Here is a 17,050-nt window from a genome sequence, read left to right as displayed (position 1 = left end):
GGATGGATGGATGGATGGATGGATGGATGGATGGATGGATGGATGGATGGATGGATGGATGGATATTCTGTTGATTTTATATCTCACCTTCATAAAATCCGTCGTCGTCCATGTTGCCATATACATACAAATACTTCCCAGCCACAAGTGGAAGCTCTGCTTCAGGATGTTCGTTTGGTCCATCATAGGGATTATAACTACAAGAAAAAAATCGCAGCTTGGATTGCAAACAAATAAATCAGTGGTAGCAAATCCAGGTTCAGAAAGTAAAAAACCCTGCCACAGGTTGGCTTTAGAGCCTGGTGCTAGCTAGCTAGCTCCTGAGCGCCCATTGTGCTCGTTTACCTGCTCGGGAGCTAGTTAGCTAGGAGCTAAAGAAAAACTGTAGCAGGGTTTTTACTTTCTGGACCTGGATTTGCCACCTTTGATTTGTAGCAGGTAAACGAGCACAATGGGAGCTAGCTAGGGAGCTAGCTCGCTAGCTAGCACCTGGGGCTAAAGCCAAACTGTGGCAGGGTTTTTATTTTCTGGACCTAGATTTGCCACCTCTTAAACAAATGAATAAGCTAAGGCTCCTCACCTGTATCGGGCAGTGCAAAGGCGGACCTGGCCTGTGTAGCGAGGCTTGGACCTGGGTGATGAGCTTGGTTCATCCTCCATCTGTTTCTTGACAACAAATAAAAAATAAAAAATAAGTCACCAGTAACTTCACCTTGACATACTTCCTTGACACCAACTGTGCGTAACAAGGCTTGATCCCAAAGTTTGAAGACTCACCGCTGATGGGGTCAGCCGCTGAGTGCAGCTGGCGCGTTCCGTTATTACGGTGCGAGACTTGACAGACGGCCAATCTGGGCTTTCCCTGTCTCCAGTCCGCTGTGGGCACTGCAAGAACTGGGAGATCAGTGGCGCTGCGTTTGGCACGCTCTCATCGCCTGGGAGAAATTGATTTCCATCACAATTAAAGAGCAACTGTCATTCCTCCTGCAAGCCATTTGCGTCTCATTGCACACCTATTGATCTCCTGTTAAAGTGAGTGAGCAGGCAAACACCCTTCACGGGCGAGGCCGGTTCGGCCCCATCAACAAGCGCGTGCAGCGCATTTGTCCTTAAATACCGTCAATGTCCTCCGGGTTAAACACATGAAAAATGCAGGGAACACAAATTGTAGTGTAAGAATTCAGACGGATGAATGGCTGGAGGAAATTTGAGCTGGTTGACGCCACTGTATCACTGAGCTCTTGTGGTCTAAATGTGTGACTAAGAGGATGCATTTAGACGAGCGAGTATAACCGCAGCGGGGACCAAACTACAGCTGGGCCATTTGCAACCCACTGTCAGTGGCCCGCAACATATTCTAAAATTACGAAAATACTCTAAACACTGTGTGTGACGCTCAATGACAACTATTACTACATCGGTGACTGGATTAACAAATTGAATTAATTTTGTGACCACATTTGTACTTCAAAGCACTCAAATCACAAACCATCATTGAAATGAATGGAAACACTATTAATTAGTTCCATGTTCCCCATAAAAAAACATTTTAAACTTTTTTCTGGTATTTTTTTTCAATTAAATAGAATGTACGTAATTAAACAGTTTATGCCTCAGGATTAATTAATTGTGGGTCCCTCTGGCTTATGCGACTTGGCCATCGGGGGCAGTGTAATGCACAAACAAACATGGCCTGAGGTGGTCTGTATCATTTTTACTGGCACTAAGCAACTTTGAGCAGGGTGGTAGGAACACTGCCACACAAAAAACTACAAATGTGCTGAATGTTTTATGGTGTACGTCACTTCCCCCTTTCCCCATTCGTTAGAAAAACGGAAGTCAATTTGAATGTCAATGCACAATTACTGCTTTCCTGGTAGAATCTGCAAAACAACTGAAAAGTTTTGTCTAAGGGATCAAAAAAGAAAAAAGACTAAGGGAAGCTACACGGATAAAAGGACAGTCAAGGTTCATTATTGGCCCGGCTTTCACTCCCTGGTGTGAGCTAAAAAAAAAAATTACGCAATGCGCTTGTCCTCATGGTCTTCCTTTCAGACATAACAATACCGCTTTTGTCCATATGGTACCGCCGTAATCAACGTAAACTGAAAGTTCCTTAGTGTTGCTTTAAGGCAAGGTCATGTGCTTATTTTAAATACACAATATTTATTTGTCTTTGTTTTATAGTTAGTTTGGAAACAAACTTCAACTGGCATTAACTCATTCACTGCCATTGACGCTTATAAATGTCAAATTTAATTAAATAAATTTTAACTATTTTTATTAGTTTAACATTTGTTTCCACTTTTGTTAACAAGAGTATGAAAACCAAGACATTTCTTTTAATAATCTTTAAAAAAGTCCAAAAAAATAAAAGATTATTAAAAAAATAGGGGCGTAATTGTAATTAATTGCATGACTTCAATAGTGACGATTAATCACACATTGTATATCTGTTCTAAAAGTACAATATTTTTTTCTAGGTTTTCATACTCTTGTTAACAAAAGTGGGGGAAAATGCTTAAATAGTTCAAATGAATTTTTGACGTCTATAGCCGTCGATGGCAGTGAATGAAACAGCTTTATGCCTCTTTTTCGTGATGGAGTAAGGGAAAACTTATACTTTGGCTATCAAACATGTTTTGTGTTTTCTGGAACTTTTTCGACAAACAAATACACATTAAATTTGTGGGGTTTGGCTTTACCTACACCTGATGGACTGGATTTAATACTGTAAATAAATGTAATGTGTAGAATGTCAAAGTGGCCATTTGCTTTTTCTTGGGTGGGAAAAAACGCCATTGACCATAACAATATAAAATTGGATTTTTCAAGATTTAAAAGCCTTTTGCAGTGGGCCAACCATCTTCTGGCACTGCAGGTTCCGCTATGGGTTTTTAGAATACTAATGTGTTTAACCACATTCAGGTCATACATCAGGCCTGTGATCAGTTAGGGTAGATATTGATCTGGCGCATCATGCGTATTTGCATTGATAGCATGCATCTGTCGAGGGAGATGATGGTCAAGTCAAGTGGACATCAAATCACTCATTTTATTTTGTTCATAAACCCTCTGATCTCATTACATATAGGCAATGTGTTTAGAATGCAAATGGACACTGCATCTTAGCATTCAGCTATTAGCATTCAGCTTTCTGCAGAAATTGCACTTAGTCTAGTTAATACATCATATTGACATAAGTATTGGGACACCTGTCCATTATACTGATGGGAATTGAACATTCAGTGATGCTGGATGTACGAAGGCCTAAAGGCTCACAATCGCTGCTCAAATTTATCCCAAAGGTAAAAAAAAAAATGCCACAGCGTTGACAGTATAAAATTGCCTTGCCTCTGATTAAGAGGTGTGTCCCAAGACTTTTGTCAACATAGTAGCAGCATGAGTGTTTAATGTAGACTGGCTGTGATTTCCACATATAATGACAGATTTTTTTTTTTTTTCAAAGATTAGAACTGTGGCCCACTGAGTAGCACTCGCTAAATCTACAATCAGTTTGGTAGATATCCACCATATGCTGTAGTGTAAGGTTGATTACTAGAAACCAATCTTAACTCATTCGCTGCCATTGAAGACTATAGACGTCAATAATTCATGTGAACTATTTCTATTTTTTTTTTTTTAATAATTTAATTTCATTTTTTATGATAACCTAGATTTTATTTATTGTGCATTTATAACAGATATAAAATTATCATGCGATTAATTATGATTAAACGGCCCTTATTTTTAAGGCCTAATTGTAATTAATCACATGACTTCACTAGTTAACTAACGACTAATCACAAATTTTATATCTGTTCTAAATTTACAATATTTTTTTCCCTAGGTTTTCATACTAATGTTAGCAAAAGTGGATTTTTTTTTTTAAATAATAGAAATAGTTTAAATGAAATGTTGACGTCTGTAGCCGTCAATGGCAGTGAATGAGTTAATATCACAAGAATAAAGGCTTAATGCTGTAATCTATAAAAAAAAAATAATAATAATTTGACTCATTATTAAGTTATGATATTATGCTGATAAAGAGGGAATAAAATAACAAATAGGCAAAATTACCAGAAACGCGCTTTAATATTATCAGAATAAAATATCAATCTAATGTGCTTAAAAAAAAAAAAAAAATTCAAATTTAGGAGGAAAAAGTAGCAATATTAGGAAAATAATTTTACTGAATTTTTCAGATTTTTACAAGTAAAAGCTTGCAATTTCACAAGAATAAATCGTTTATTTTTCATCTCATGTCATTTCACTTTTCATCTCTATAACTCTCTGAGATTGGACCTACCTGCCTCTGGCTGGCTTTCAAATCCGACAACGACTTTTGGGAGCTGCTCCTCCTCCGGGAGGAGATTGGAGGATTTGGAGGGGGCTTTACTCAGGAGGATCTCCACAGGATGAGATTGTAAACGGAAATTCAGCAGCTCTTTAGACAGCTGATAGGAGTGTTCACTCTGTGACCGGCATGTCTGCTCCAGGTCACAAATCTGGACCTTTGACAGACAAAAGATAAGAGGAGGGCGTTAAAATGGTTAAGATTAAGCACTTATGCATACATTTGGCATGATTATGCACACAAATGACACATTTGAGCCTTCTAAATAGAAAGATTACTGATCTGCCAATGCCGATCCAACAGAAAAGCAATTAGAGAAATTTCCCTTAAGAGCTGAGAGCAGCATTTTGATTGAAATCCCACCGCAGTCGAATCAACGTACGTGAATGTGTGAAGTCGTCTGCACCGTTGCTCATATACTGGATAATGCAACTTACATAACACCAAGCACCGCAAAGAGGTAACTGGATTATACAAACTATGGACTCAAATAATTCATATAATAAAAGGTACTGTCGGGATAGTGCAATTCTAATTAGGGAAGGGGCGAGTACCAATATTAGGTAAAGATGTGTCATTTATTTATTTATTTGTTTGTTTTTTATGAAAATTTATTTTATTGTACTTTCTATACAAAAAAAATATTATATGAACAAATGGAAACAATATAATAGAAAATTGCCATTCATTTCATGCATGCGGATATATAAGCTTTTCTTTAAAATTATCATTGTTTTGTTTTTTGATTTCAAAATTACGAACTGTATCAGTACTTCGTATCGACGGTGTAAGTATTGGTATGGTGTATCGGTCCGAAAAAAAAAAGTGATATCGAACATCCCTAATTCAAATTTATGGTTTAGTTTTCATCAATGGATCATTTTTGGTATGTTGAAAACTCACACACAGAACTTGAAGGAGGTGTTAAAACTACTCGCAGACGGAAATAAATACCTGAAACATTGTGCCCTGATTGTTCTGTTCAGGAAAAAAAAGAGGGGAGGACACAAACAAAGTAAAGAAAGAAAATGAATTAAAAGAAAAGGATCATGCGGAAAATGAACAGAAATAAATGAAATTGTAGAAAAATAAATGTAGGCTGAAATGAAAGCAAAACATCAGCAAATGTATAACACGGGTACTTTATTCCCATGGGCACGTATGTACTCGACTGCAGATAAGGGAGGCTTCTATTAGCGGGAATTACAACGCCTGTCAAACAAATATTGTCAATCACGTCCCAGAACATCAATTAAAACGATGCACAACATGCAAAATTGCACATTTGAAGTCAGCTGTGTGACTATTTTGCTTTCTGTTACTGTTAGTATACCTCTAACAGTTGCACGGCTTTTTCATGGTCACGGTCAGCTTGAAGCCGGGCCTGCAAGAAGAAGACACACACTGACACGTGACACAATAATCACGATCCGTGGCTTCCAAGAGGACAAGGCATACCTGACATGCTGTCAACACTGTACACTCCACAAGCCTCATCACAGGGACAAGCTTGCCTTGTACTGCTTTAATGAACTGTCACAGATTTGTTGCCAGGCACAGTGGTGAGTATACTAAATTTAAGCAACCCTCCAAAAATAAAAAAAATATTGACAATAATATGTTTTATGCAGACCCACTAGTCTAAATACGGTATTCTGGTTAATTTTTCGTTAGTGGAATATGAGTTAAGCAGCAAAATCCTGCAGTTTTTTTTATCAATATCAGAAGGCGGCCATATTGCCACTTGCTGTAGAGTGAAAATGACGTCATACTTGCTCAGGTCTCAGGCAACAACCAATCACAGCTCAGCTTCAGAAAACACGTGAGCTGTGATTGGTCGGTGCCTGAGCCCTAAACAACTGTGATGTCGTCAGCAAGTGGCAAAATGGCCGCCCATGAGATGTAATAATCAGAATGCCAAGAAATGTTTATTGTTGACTTCCCTTTTATACTAAAATGATTGGTCGTGCTTTTTCTCACTTGGTTTGGGATCAGTTTAAAGTACAAAAGCTTTAATGGACGCTATGTTCTTGCTCCATTTTTAACAGTTAGCGCCACACAAAAGCCACGCAAAACTTGACTGGATTTAGTGTTTGGTATTCACCATCTATTGTGACTTCTTATCAGGGAAGAATAACAATGTGGTGAAGGTTCAACATCTGCTATGGTGTAGGTTTCATCTATGTAGTCAGAGTGCATTATTTGCCGCTTTGGTTACTCATTTGCAATACCTTAGTGAGTCACAACACATCAACAGAACATAATTAACTTAAGTAACTGCACCCTATGATTATACATGTCGTAGGTGGATAAACTGTTCACAGAAGCAGAATCATGTGCTAAAATTTTTAATCCACTTGAACACCGCCAAATTAAAACTCATTTACTGCCATTGACGGCTATAGACGTCAAAAATTCATTTGAACTATTTCTATTAGTTTAACTTTTTTTTTTCACAAGAGTATGAAAACCTAGGGAAAAATATTGTACATTTAGAACAGATATAAAATGTGTGATTATTGGTGAGTGAACTAGTGAAGTCATGCAATTAATTACAATTAAAAAATGTGACGCCCCTAATTTTTAATAATCTTTTCTTTTCTTTTTTTTATCGCGTCAGGCGATTAAAATTTTTAATTGTAATTAATCACATGATTTCAATAGTTAAGTCATGATTAATTACACATTTTGTTTAAAATGTAGAATTTTTTTTCTAGTTTTTTATGTTCTTGTTAACAAAAGTGGGAAAAAATTTAAACTAATCGAAATAGTTCAAATTAATTTTTGACGTCTATAGCCGTCAATGGCAGTGAATGAGTTAAAGTGTGATTCACAAAGTGTTTTTATCTGTCTGAGGCTTAAAAAAAAAAAAGCAATAGTGAATAATGTAGAGCTAAGAAATCAATATTCTGAGATCAATCAATAATCAATCAGTAATCAATATTTTATACTAAATGCTGTTCATTTCACAATCAATGATCACGAGGAGGATTCGGTTCATTGAGGACACCGTGTTCAAAGAAATCAGACAACAAACCTCTTAAAGAAATAAATAAATAAGTGTGTAAGGCTGCTGGGAAAAGAGCTTAAAAAGAAAGTAAATTTAACAACAAAAGGACATTTTTAGCAACTGAAGAAGCAAGCGTGATGCTTGTATTTTCCATCCGGGATCAACAGTGACTCAGCACAATCATCACAGTTCCAACGAGAACAGCACTTCATGTAATGGAGATCACCACCAAGGCCCATCAGCCCTAATTAGGAGGACCATTGTAATGAAACATAACCTGGTGGATGTAATGCGGCATTAAATGAAAACGGTCAGTGGAAATTCTAACATCAAATCTATAGCAGCACTATGATTGCACTATAATTCAAAATGTGTTCATTTTCCATACCTTTTGCAATTGATGGATCGCCTTCTGCTTGGCCTGCTCATGCTCTGTCTGCGGCCGCTGCTTCACCTCGACAGTCTCGTGCATATGCTGTCGAGACACACGCAGAGCTAAACTGTGATGCACTCGCACCCGTCGACAACTTAAGAGACACCAATGAACCGAACGTGTTACCAGGTTATCAGTATACAGGAGCTATGGTTATAAATAAAACAAATTCATTACCAGCAGTTTTTACACCGGATGTCCTTCCTGACACAACCCACCCATTATCCATGAGTAGGCCAATCCGCCTTGACCAGGATTTGAACCTCAATCTCCAGCAAAAGGCAGCAGTGTTACCCACAGAGCCATAACTAAACAGCTCTCTAAAAAATACTTTCTAAATTTACTTCAACTTCAGAACACAAATCTACCAGCTTCAACTCTTCAGCTCGCCAAAATCCGAATCTTCAACCCAATCTGCCGGGTCCAAAAAAATCTGCTCAAAATCCACATCTACCCAGTGAGTGGGTTCGGCAAACAACTCGGCTTTTTTTTTTTGTCTGTGTATTGTGGAATAAGTTAGCAAAACATCTGGCGAGTTTGATATTGAAAGTAAACATAAACAAATACTGTACAATAAATTAGATCGGTATCAGTGACTCCTCAAGATTTCAGTACTCGTACTGGAATCAGTCTATGAAAAAATAAAGTGGCATTGAACATCCCTAGAATAAATAATACAGAATAGTTTTACGGTATTTATTTGTTTGTTTGTTTAGTTTCTTCTTTTTTTTCCAAAAATACACACTGCAAACAAACTGCTATGGAAAAAAACAAAAAACTAATTTGGGTCAAAAATTGCACCGACCAGCTAACTTGGGTCAATTTTACCCAACGTAGTGTTTTTTGGGTTAAAATTGGTTTTGTACATCAACCCAGAACACGAAACAATTCGCTAACCCAATTGTTTGTGTTGAAAATTGGGTTGTTTTGTACACAAAAATCCAGAAAGTTGGGTAGAATTGACCCAAGTTAGTGGGTCGATCCAATTTCTGTTCCAATTTTGGGGTTGAAAATTGAGACGTTTTGTACACAATAACCCAGAACTCAAAATGAACTACAAACCCAATTTGGGGGGTTGTTTTGTACACAACAACCCATAAAGTTGGATAGATTTGAACCAAATTACTAGGTTGGTTCAATTAACGGTCCAAATTTGGGTTGTTTTGTACACAACAACCCCATTTTTAGGGTTGAAAATTGGGTTGTTTTGTACATAAAAAAACAAACAAAAGTTGGGTTCTTGTTAGTCCAATTTTTGACCCAACATTTTTAAGGGTGCATGCCAAATAAACTATTTATTGTTAATTATTTTAGATAATTTATGAAGAAAAATTAGATTTGTTTTTAAAAAGTATGATAAAATACACAGTTGAAGTGTAGAGCGTACCAGGCTTTATTTTGAAGGTGTCGAATTGAGAGGTCTCGTACATGTATGAATGCATGTGGAATTTTGGAAATATTTAAATGAGTTCGGCTACAAAGGAATAACACAAACACAATCAAGGATTTAGGTTTGAACACTCTGTTGCATTTATAGTATTTCAATCATTTCCAAAATCAGTCATGCAAATCACATGGACCACACATGCTCATATCTTTCCTTTTTCCAGCTAGCAGAGACTTCGCAGTATTGGCCCACTTGCTAGTCATAACAGTAAAGTGTTTCTTTCTACTTAAAAATGGAGAAAAAAAGCAACGGAAGCCGTATTGTTCATCTTTTTCTTTTCTTTTTCACTCTCTCTCCAAAAGCCTTTTTCGCTCTGAGAGCGGCTCGGAGGTGCCCTAAACTGGCAGCAGCCGCTTTGCATAATCACAGAGAAGCTCGAAGCTACAGAGCGCTGGGTCTGCTGAGGTCCTGTCTACAAAGCCTTAGAGAAAACTTTGATTATTTTTTATTTTTTTTTATCCTATATGATCTCAGCATATTCCTCTCTCTGTATATTCTGGTGTAATACAACAGAAGCAGCTGCTTGGTTCATCGATTGACGTGATCGTCGTGAGACGGATGCTTTTGTGTCTGCTGTTTGATTGAAAGCAGCAGCTTTTCCTGTCACTGACGTTTGCGAGCAGGACGGGATGTAACGCAAACAAAGAGCAAAGTAAATCACATTTGACCTAATGTGGGAAAATTGTGTTTGAAAGGTCTTTCTGGTTCAGTAAATGGAACAACATATGATTATTGGACTGCCAGGAAGGCAACGCAGCTGTGACAATGCAGAACTGTCCAATTCAAGAAGAATTAGCGTGATTACGAGTGCTTGAGTTTCCTTCTTTACAAGAGAGGAAAAAATGTCCATGGCACTTAACTCATTCACTCCCAGCCATTTACACTGAAGCAACCCCCTTTGCTCCCGGCTGTTTTACTGGATTTTGACTGATTTTGCAAGGTCCACAGAATATTCTGTTCTATTGCTATAAAAACATGGAACCTATCAAAAGAAAGATTAGAGTCTCTTCTTTCATCAGGAAAAAAAAGTATATTTCTATCCGTTTCCATTTTGCAGCAATGGGGTATATGCCACGGAGGAGGCGGGACTTCCGACTTTCACACATCAGCGCTGTTTGCGGTTGCTGTTTGCGAGGTGTGGGCCGCGTCCCAGTGCTTGCGCTTCCGCCCTTGTGCCCCTCGGTTGCGCGTTCCCGTTGACGTGTGCGAGCGTGTCTGTCTCAGTTGTCTGAAGTATTTCGGAGAGCTGAGCCGCCCTCCCGCTCCCGCCGCAGGGGTGGGCTCGCGAGTGTTGGAACGCGGCCAGCAGTGGCCGGTAACAGCACTGATGTGTGAAACCCGGAAGTCGGAAGTCCATGGCATCTACCCCATTAGCATTAGAATATAGCTAAGTTTCATCATTATTCACAAATCTGTTTAGAACTGTGGGTAAATGAGCTTTTTTGAACATTGATCGCTTTTGCTCTGCTGCCACCTACTGGTCGTTTTTGTAATAACTACTATTTCTTCAACCTCTGCAGTTGAGAGGCTGCATCAAAGCCTTATGTATGCTCTAGCATTTAAATAAAACATAAACAACGTATAAATACGTCTTTGGGACACATATAACATTTAAAACAGAACATATTTATACGTTTTTGGGAGCAAATGAGTTTTAATTGCATTGTTGTTTCTTACGCAATCAAGAGCAAAATGTCAGGTTCATTTGGGGCGTGAGAGCTGTTATTTGAGTTTTTCCACACATTTCTAAAATAATTGTAAACCGCAGTTTTCTTACTGCTACACTTCATCCATGAGTCATTTTAGAAAATCAATCATGTCATGTTTCCTTTGTTTCTCCATCCTCATCATCCACAGCTGTTTCCTCTAAACAGTTAGTTTGTCATTAAAATCAATACACAATGAGAAAGTGACAAAGCTTCTTCTTTTTTTTTTTACCCTAAAATGGAGTACGTGAGGTTTTTTTGTTTGTTTGTTTTCCTCGAAAGGACACATTGTTCTCTATAATATCCTGGTAACAGACAATCGATATGTGTCGCAGGAAGGCAAGAGTTTGCAATGAAGCCGATTCTCATAGCATTGTGAAGAATTTTCTTACTAATTACAGCCTGGAGAAACAGGCTTGCCATTAAAACCAGTGTCAACTCATGGCCTGATATACATAATGATAATCCACCGTGGTGGGATGGACCAGTGTTGTTAATTTTGTCGATGAGCGGCTGCTGTGGGAGTGTTTACAACCAATTTAAGTCGCCATCAATCAAAGCGGCTCCTCTCATGTCCTTTAAAAATGGCGCAACAAACAGACTCTGACATCTGTGTGCGGAAGAGACGATGTAAGCAGTTCACTAAAATCGCGTTAGACCAGCTGCGCCCGTATTTAGACGTGGTCTGAGCAGGCCTAACTTCGGACTGATTTTCTGCCACTAAATTGTCTCTTTGCTGAAGCATCAGCAGACACACCCTCACCGTGCCAGAACGCCCAGCATCAAATGCTTAATGACGTTTTTTGGTCATAAGTCTGACGATGAAATATGTGGCCCCCCTCTCTGTGGCCCCCGTACCTCCATGACTTAAGTTGCCCATTCCACATCTCTGATCTACTGTGGTGTACTAAAGAACCCAAGTTACAACATTTGTGACGTGAATTAGAGAAACGTGTCACCTTTAGAACCTGTTCCAGGTTCTCGACTTTGCCTTGAAGTTGGCTGCGCTGCCCTTGGGCCGCGTCTCTCTCTCGGCTCACCACGGCAAGCGTCTCTTTCAGCTGATCGAAGTCGGACTGTACCTACATCGTGAAAATGGTGATACACAAGAATATGACTTTTTTTTTTCTTTCGTAGGCTCCTATTTACATTGAAAATTGTATCACTCTGCAGTAAGTGTAGTGTACTCTTGTAAATAATTTAAAAATAGGTTATAGACTAGATAACTCATTCACTGCCATTGACGGCTATAGACGTCAAAAATTAATTTGAACTATTTCTATTAGTTTCACATTTTTTCCCACCTTTGTTAACAAGAGTATAAAAACCTAGATTTTTTTTATTGTACATTTAGAACATATATAACATTTTTGATTAATCGTGAGTTAACTATTGAAGTAATGCGATTAATTAAAATTTAAATAAAAATTATCGTCTGACGCCCCTCATTTTTAATCTTTTATTTTATTTTTTAATTAGAGGCATCAGGCGATTAATTATTTTATTGTAATTAATCGCATGACTTCACTAGTTAACTCCTGATTAATGACACATTTTATATCTGTTCTAAATGTACAATAAAACAATTCTTGGTTTTCATACTCTTGTCAACAAAAGTGGGAAAAAAATGTGAAACTAATAGAAATAGTTCAAATGAATTTTTGACGTCTATAGCCGTCAATGGCAGTAAATGAGTTAATAATGAGACCACTTTTAGTAGAAATTGTTTAATAAAGAGATGACTAATGACATCAATAATGGTATCACATTACAGTATGGGCACCCCTGATAAAGTATTTGTATTTTTTGTATTTGTATTTGTATTTGTATTTACTACAGTAATTTTTTTTAAATCGAATGACATTTTAACAGTGAACTAAGATAATTGATGGCAATTAATAACCATCATGAAACCAATGAGGGTACCCTTAATGAAGTGATACTGAAATAATGAACTTGAAATCATTTCAATTTGATCATTTCTGTTCCTCGTTGCATAATTCACCTCTCTTGTGTGTTATTGATTAAATGAGAACTAGCATGTGACTAATACAGTGTCTGTCCCCGCCGAAGATCCACTTGTTCCAATTATTAAGGTAGGAAACGGCGTTAACTTTTGACGGCAGGGTTGATTGGGGGGTTCACAGTCGGAGCAGGAATTCATCAGCACATTTCCATTTAGCCTTGATGAGAACACGCTGCTGATGTAAGCATTAAGTCTGCCTCCCTCCCTTCATCACGCCTTAAGCCACAAAGTTTTCTATAAATGCGGACTCGCAGGATCCGTCCCGACGCTGTCTGCCAATCATCTCATTAATTAAACGAGTGCATGAGCCCACAAAAGATAACGCCGTGTACTTGAAGTGCACAAAACTTGCAGGGAGAATTTGCTCATTGACTCTTTAAAGTTATCTCATAATAATTATGGAAAATTATTTAAATGGGCATAATGAAACAGCTGTAATTATTTGAGCTGTTAAACTAATTAGACACACAACCCACATAATACCAATTTGCAGACCTTACCAATATTTTACAGTAGGTAAGTAATAAAAAAATAATAATAATTATATAAGGTTGTCAAAATTAGTGTGTTAATTTTTAGTTAATTTAAATTTCCTTTAATGCCACAAATTTTTTTAGCGCGCGATTAATGATCGCCCCTTACTTGGAAAGCCTGTACAGGGGGAATTCCAGTCGCAACGGAGCAGACCACGTCAGAATTTAGCAGTAATAAATGTAATAATAATGCATATTTTTGTGGATACTGGGATCAACTTGTATTTTACAATTTAAAAAATTTCACAAGTAACTACAAATGCAATTGTGCCATCTAGTGGCAGAAAAATGACCTCAACACAAATCAATATCACACTCGTTTTTTACAGTACAGTACATCTTTTTAATTTGAACTCAATTTTATGGATTATTATGAATTGACTGTAGTCTGCAGTCATATTTTTATTAGTTTAATAGTTTAATATTTTTTCCAAGAGTATGAAAACATAGGAAAAAAATTGTATTGTACATTTTATTGTACATTTAGAGCAGATAAAATTTGCGAGTTAACTATTGAAGTCATGCATATATATATATATATATATACATATATATATATTTATTTATTTATATATATATATAACACCTAATTAATAGAACAATTAATTAATCACAATCGCATTTTTCTACTTCTACCATTTTCTACAAAGCTTGTAATAAATATTTAGTTGAGTAAAATCTTGTAATTCATGCAAACTCATCAAATAGAGAAAGTATATTTAGTTTCTTTCTTTGATACTTGAATGCAGTTTTTATTCTGTAAAATACAACAAACTTACTCAACTTTACACCCATGTTTCTAATATTCTTCTCATAGAACTATTGGGCTCTTTGTACAAATCCACTACTTCCTGAACTCAATACCACTCCTTCATTTCCTGTCTTTCATGAATGGACGAGTTGATTAATCCAGGTGTGCCTGGCCTCAGTAACCACGACGACAATGGCCAGACACACCTGGATTAATTAGTTTGTCCAATCATGAAAGACAGGAAACAAAGGAGTAGGTGTAACGTTCAGGTAAGTAGAAGTCGAGCTGTGCAAAGAGCCCATTCTCAAAACTCATGTGAGATACTGTTTACATCTTTAGGTGCTGCTGTTTCCATTAGCAGCAGACTTCAAACAGGCTCAGCAACTAGAATTGTTACTACATTTGCTTTTTTGTGTTTAGCAGCATGTTGCTTTTTCTGGTTAGCACATCTGCCTCACAGCTCTGAGATTCTGGGTTTGAATTTCAGCTTTTTCCTTGTGTGGAGTTTGCATGTTGTTCCTATGCTCGCACCATAGCAACAGATTAACGGCAACTGTGGAAGACCGTGATGCAAAGCTTCCCTTCCCTTCTAAACTTAGCTTAGCTTTCGCCTAATTGCTATGCTAAATGTGCCTATTATTTTTTTTGCCAAGGGTCAGAGGGATTTTCCGCACTCTCCAGTCATGCAATCTGTCAGTTTGGCAGGGCGTCGACCCAGCTTTCTTTTCATGTGTGCGTGTCCACCTGGTTTGTGCACAGATGGAACCTTTTTGCGGAACAAACATGCGAGCCCTTGGATGGATGTCAAGTGCGACAACTTTGCGAAACACACCGCGGTAGCTGATCACAGACCATCACAGGTGGTCACCGGCTCGTCTTGAATATAAATAATCATTCATCACCTGGTCATATTTGGATGCCTTCAGGTGACGGCCAATCAGCTCGAGGTTGAGACGATTTTTCTCCTGCAAAGCAGCGTGGAGCTTTGCTCTCTATGGAGGAGCAAAAAAAGTGTGCTGTCAGCATTGAACGTCCAACGACATACTGCAAGTTGTTCATAATGACGAGTCGACTAAATCACGAGCGCTCGCCACGCTGTGCGGCTGTCTTGAAATGTATTATGTAAGCGGCAGATGAGACTCAGGTTCTTTCTACAGGCGAGCGCGCCTAAGCTTTTCTTTCAAATGACGACAAAATCCATGACTGTTATGGAAAGAGGGAGCGAGAGGGAAACGATGGGGCGGGAAAAGTGGTGAGGAGAGTGAGGGATGGTGGGTGAAGAGATTTGGTTGCTTGGATGTTTTTAAGAGAAATTGGAAAACTTGGAAAGGATTATAAAACAAGAAGAGCTCAAGAGATAAATGACATAGGCTACTGAGGAAAGAGTATTAGGGCATAAAATGTAAAGTCAGGAGAGAGAAAAAAGTCATAAAGTCCAAGGGTTACATTATGAATTTGTATTATTCTGAGAGAAAAAAGTCACGGCAAGAGAATACGTTTTTAAAAAGTATGATGACTATTTTTTGTCATAATATTGGATTTTATCCTTTTAATATTAACATAATTTTAAATATTCAAGTGTATTGTCATGTGCGAAATTTAAAAACAAATAAATTCTTAATTGAATGCTTTCTTTCATAAAAACAGAAAATGAAGAAATTAGAGAAAGAAAAAAAATTCTATTAAATTAGAAATGTATTCTCATAGAGCAATGATGACATGTCAAATCGGTGAAATTACCGAATGAACAATACTGAGCTCTTAGAAAGAAGAAAAAAAAGAAAAAGAAAAAAAGAAAAGGAAAAAAAAGAAAAAGAAAAAAAAATATTCTCATGATTAGGGATGTTCGATAACACTTTTTTCAGTAGTCAACGATACCAGTACCGATACCACTAGTACATACCCGCAAAAACAATGACAGATCATTAAAAAAAAGAGACCAATACATCCCAATATAGTATTTTCCTCAAAATTGCATGAAATTAATGTCAATTTCCTATTCTTCTAATTTCTCATTTTTAGTTCCTGATCGTAAAACGGCCACAAGAATGCAAAACTGGTATCGGCAGCTGTCTCGATTACGATACCTTGAAATAAGGCCTGGTATCGTCCCAATACCGCCCATCCCTACTAATATTATTACATCTATTTTTTAACATTATTGTTGTATACGTGAATTATAAGGTAAATTAAAAGTACAAATGAGTATTTTGATATTTGGTTTGATTCCTTTCTGTCTTCGCTCTGCACTGCTAACATTCATAGCCACAAGTTGTCATGCCGCTGGTGCTGCAGGTACTCAAGCATTACATAATTACGCCAGACTCAAACTAGGGCAATGCTCTCCTCCCGTCACAGCTCGGAGCACCGCAGAGTGATTTCAATGTGACTGTCCGGTCATGTCCCGGCGCGGTAATACGACTTCATGCAGGTTAAACAGACTACAAAAACGACGACTCGCCACGCCAATAGGAAAAATAGTCCTTGGCTAACACGATGGTTCCTGACACATAATTAAAATGCTTAATAATGCATTTGCTTCCAGAATTAGCTTTGTGAAACACGGGGACAACGGGGGAGACAGAAACTCATCTGCATGTGAAGAATAAAGAGTGTGGCACAAGGTGATTCATAAACGGTGTCCTCTAAATATGAAACGTGTTACATTTCATGGACGTTTCTCAGCTTCTGTACACACGTAAAAAAAACAATAATCAATATAAACAGCAGCCTTCTAAAAAAATAAATGAGATATAGGAACGGCCAAAGTGAGGCTCATCCATCTCT

At 37.7% G+C, this 17,050-nt stretch overlaps 1 protein-coding gene across 10 annotated transcripts in view; it reads right to left on the bottom strand.

The window, feature by feature from the left end:
- Positions 1 to 17,050, bottom strand: part of rimbp2a (RIMS binding protein 2a) — a 62,816-nt gene that overhangs the window by 19,911 nt on the left and 25,855 nt on the right. For 7 of the 10 annotated variants that reach the window (XR_015097284.1, XM_086097165.1, XM_086097169.1 and 4 more), the window contains 8 exons: positions 15,166 to 15,255; positions 11,913 to 12,035; positions 7,756 to 7,842; positions 5,691 to 5,741; positions 4,310 to 4,514; positions 778 to 935; positions 581 to 666; positions 88 to 197 (listed from right to left, as the gene is read on the bottom strand). Coding sequence is in view for 9 of the 10 variants with exons in the window: in XM_086097165.1 (XP_085953291.1) it covers positions 88 to 197; positions 581 to 666; positions 778 to 935; positions 4,310 to 4,514; positions 5,691 to 5,741; positions 7,756 to 7,842; positions 11,913 to 12,035; positions 15,166 to 15,255 (910 nt within the window). In the remaining variant the exon portion in view is untranslated. Of the gene's footprint in view, positions 1 to 87; positions 198 to 580; positions 667 to 777; positions 936 to 4,309; positions 4,515 to 5,311; positions 5,433 to 5,690; positions 5,742 to 7,755; positions 7,843 to 11,912; positions 12,036 to 15,165; positions 15,256 to 17,050 lie in introns of those variants that run through there. The other 3 variants (XM_086097166.1, XM_086097174.1, XM_086097173.1) reach the window with 2 other exon arrangements.

This window comes from Leptonotus elevatus, chromosome 15 (assembly GCF_054856555.1).
Source record: "Leptonotus elevatus isolate MCC_2025b chromosome 15, RoL_Lele_1.0, whole genome shotgun sequence".
NCBI classification, from domain to species: domain Eukaryota; kingdom Metazoa; phylum Chordata; class Actinopteri; order Syngnathiformes; family Syngnathidae; genus Leptonotus; species Leptonotus elevatus.
Note: the sequence above shows the minus strand (reverse complement) of the source record. Positions and strands in the feature narration are given on the sequence as shown.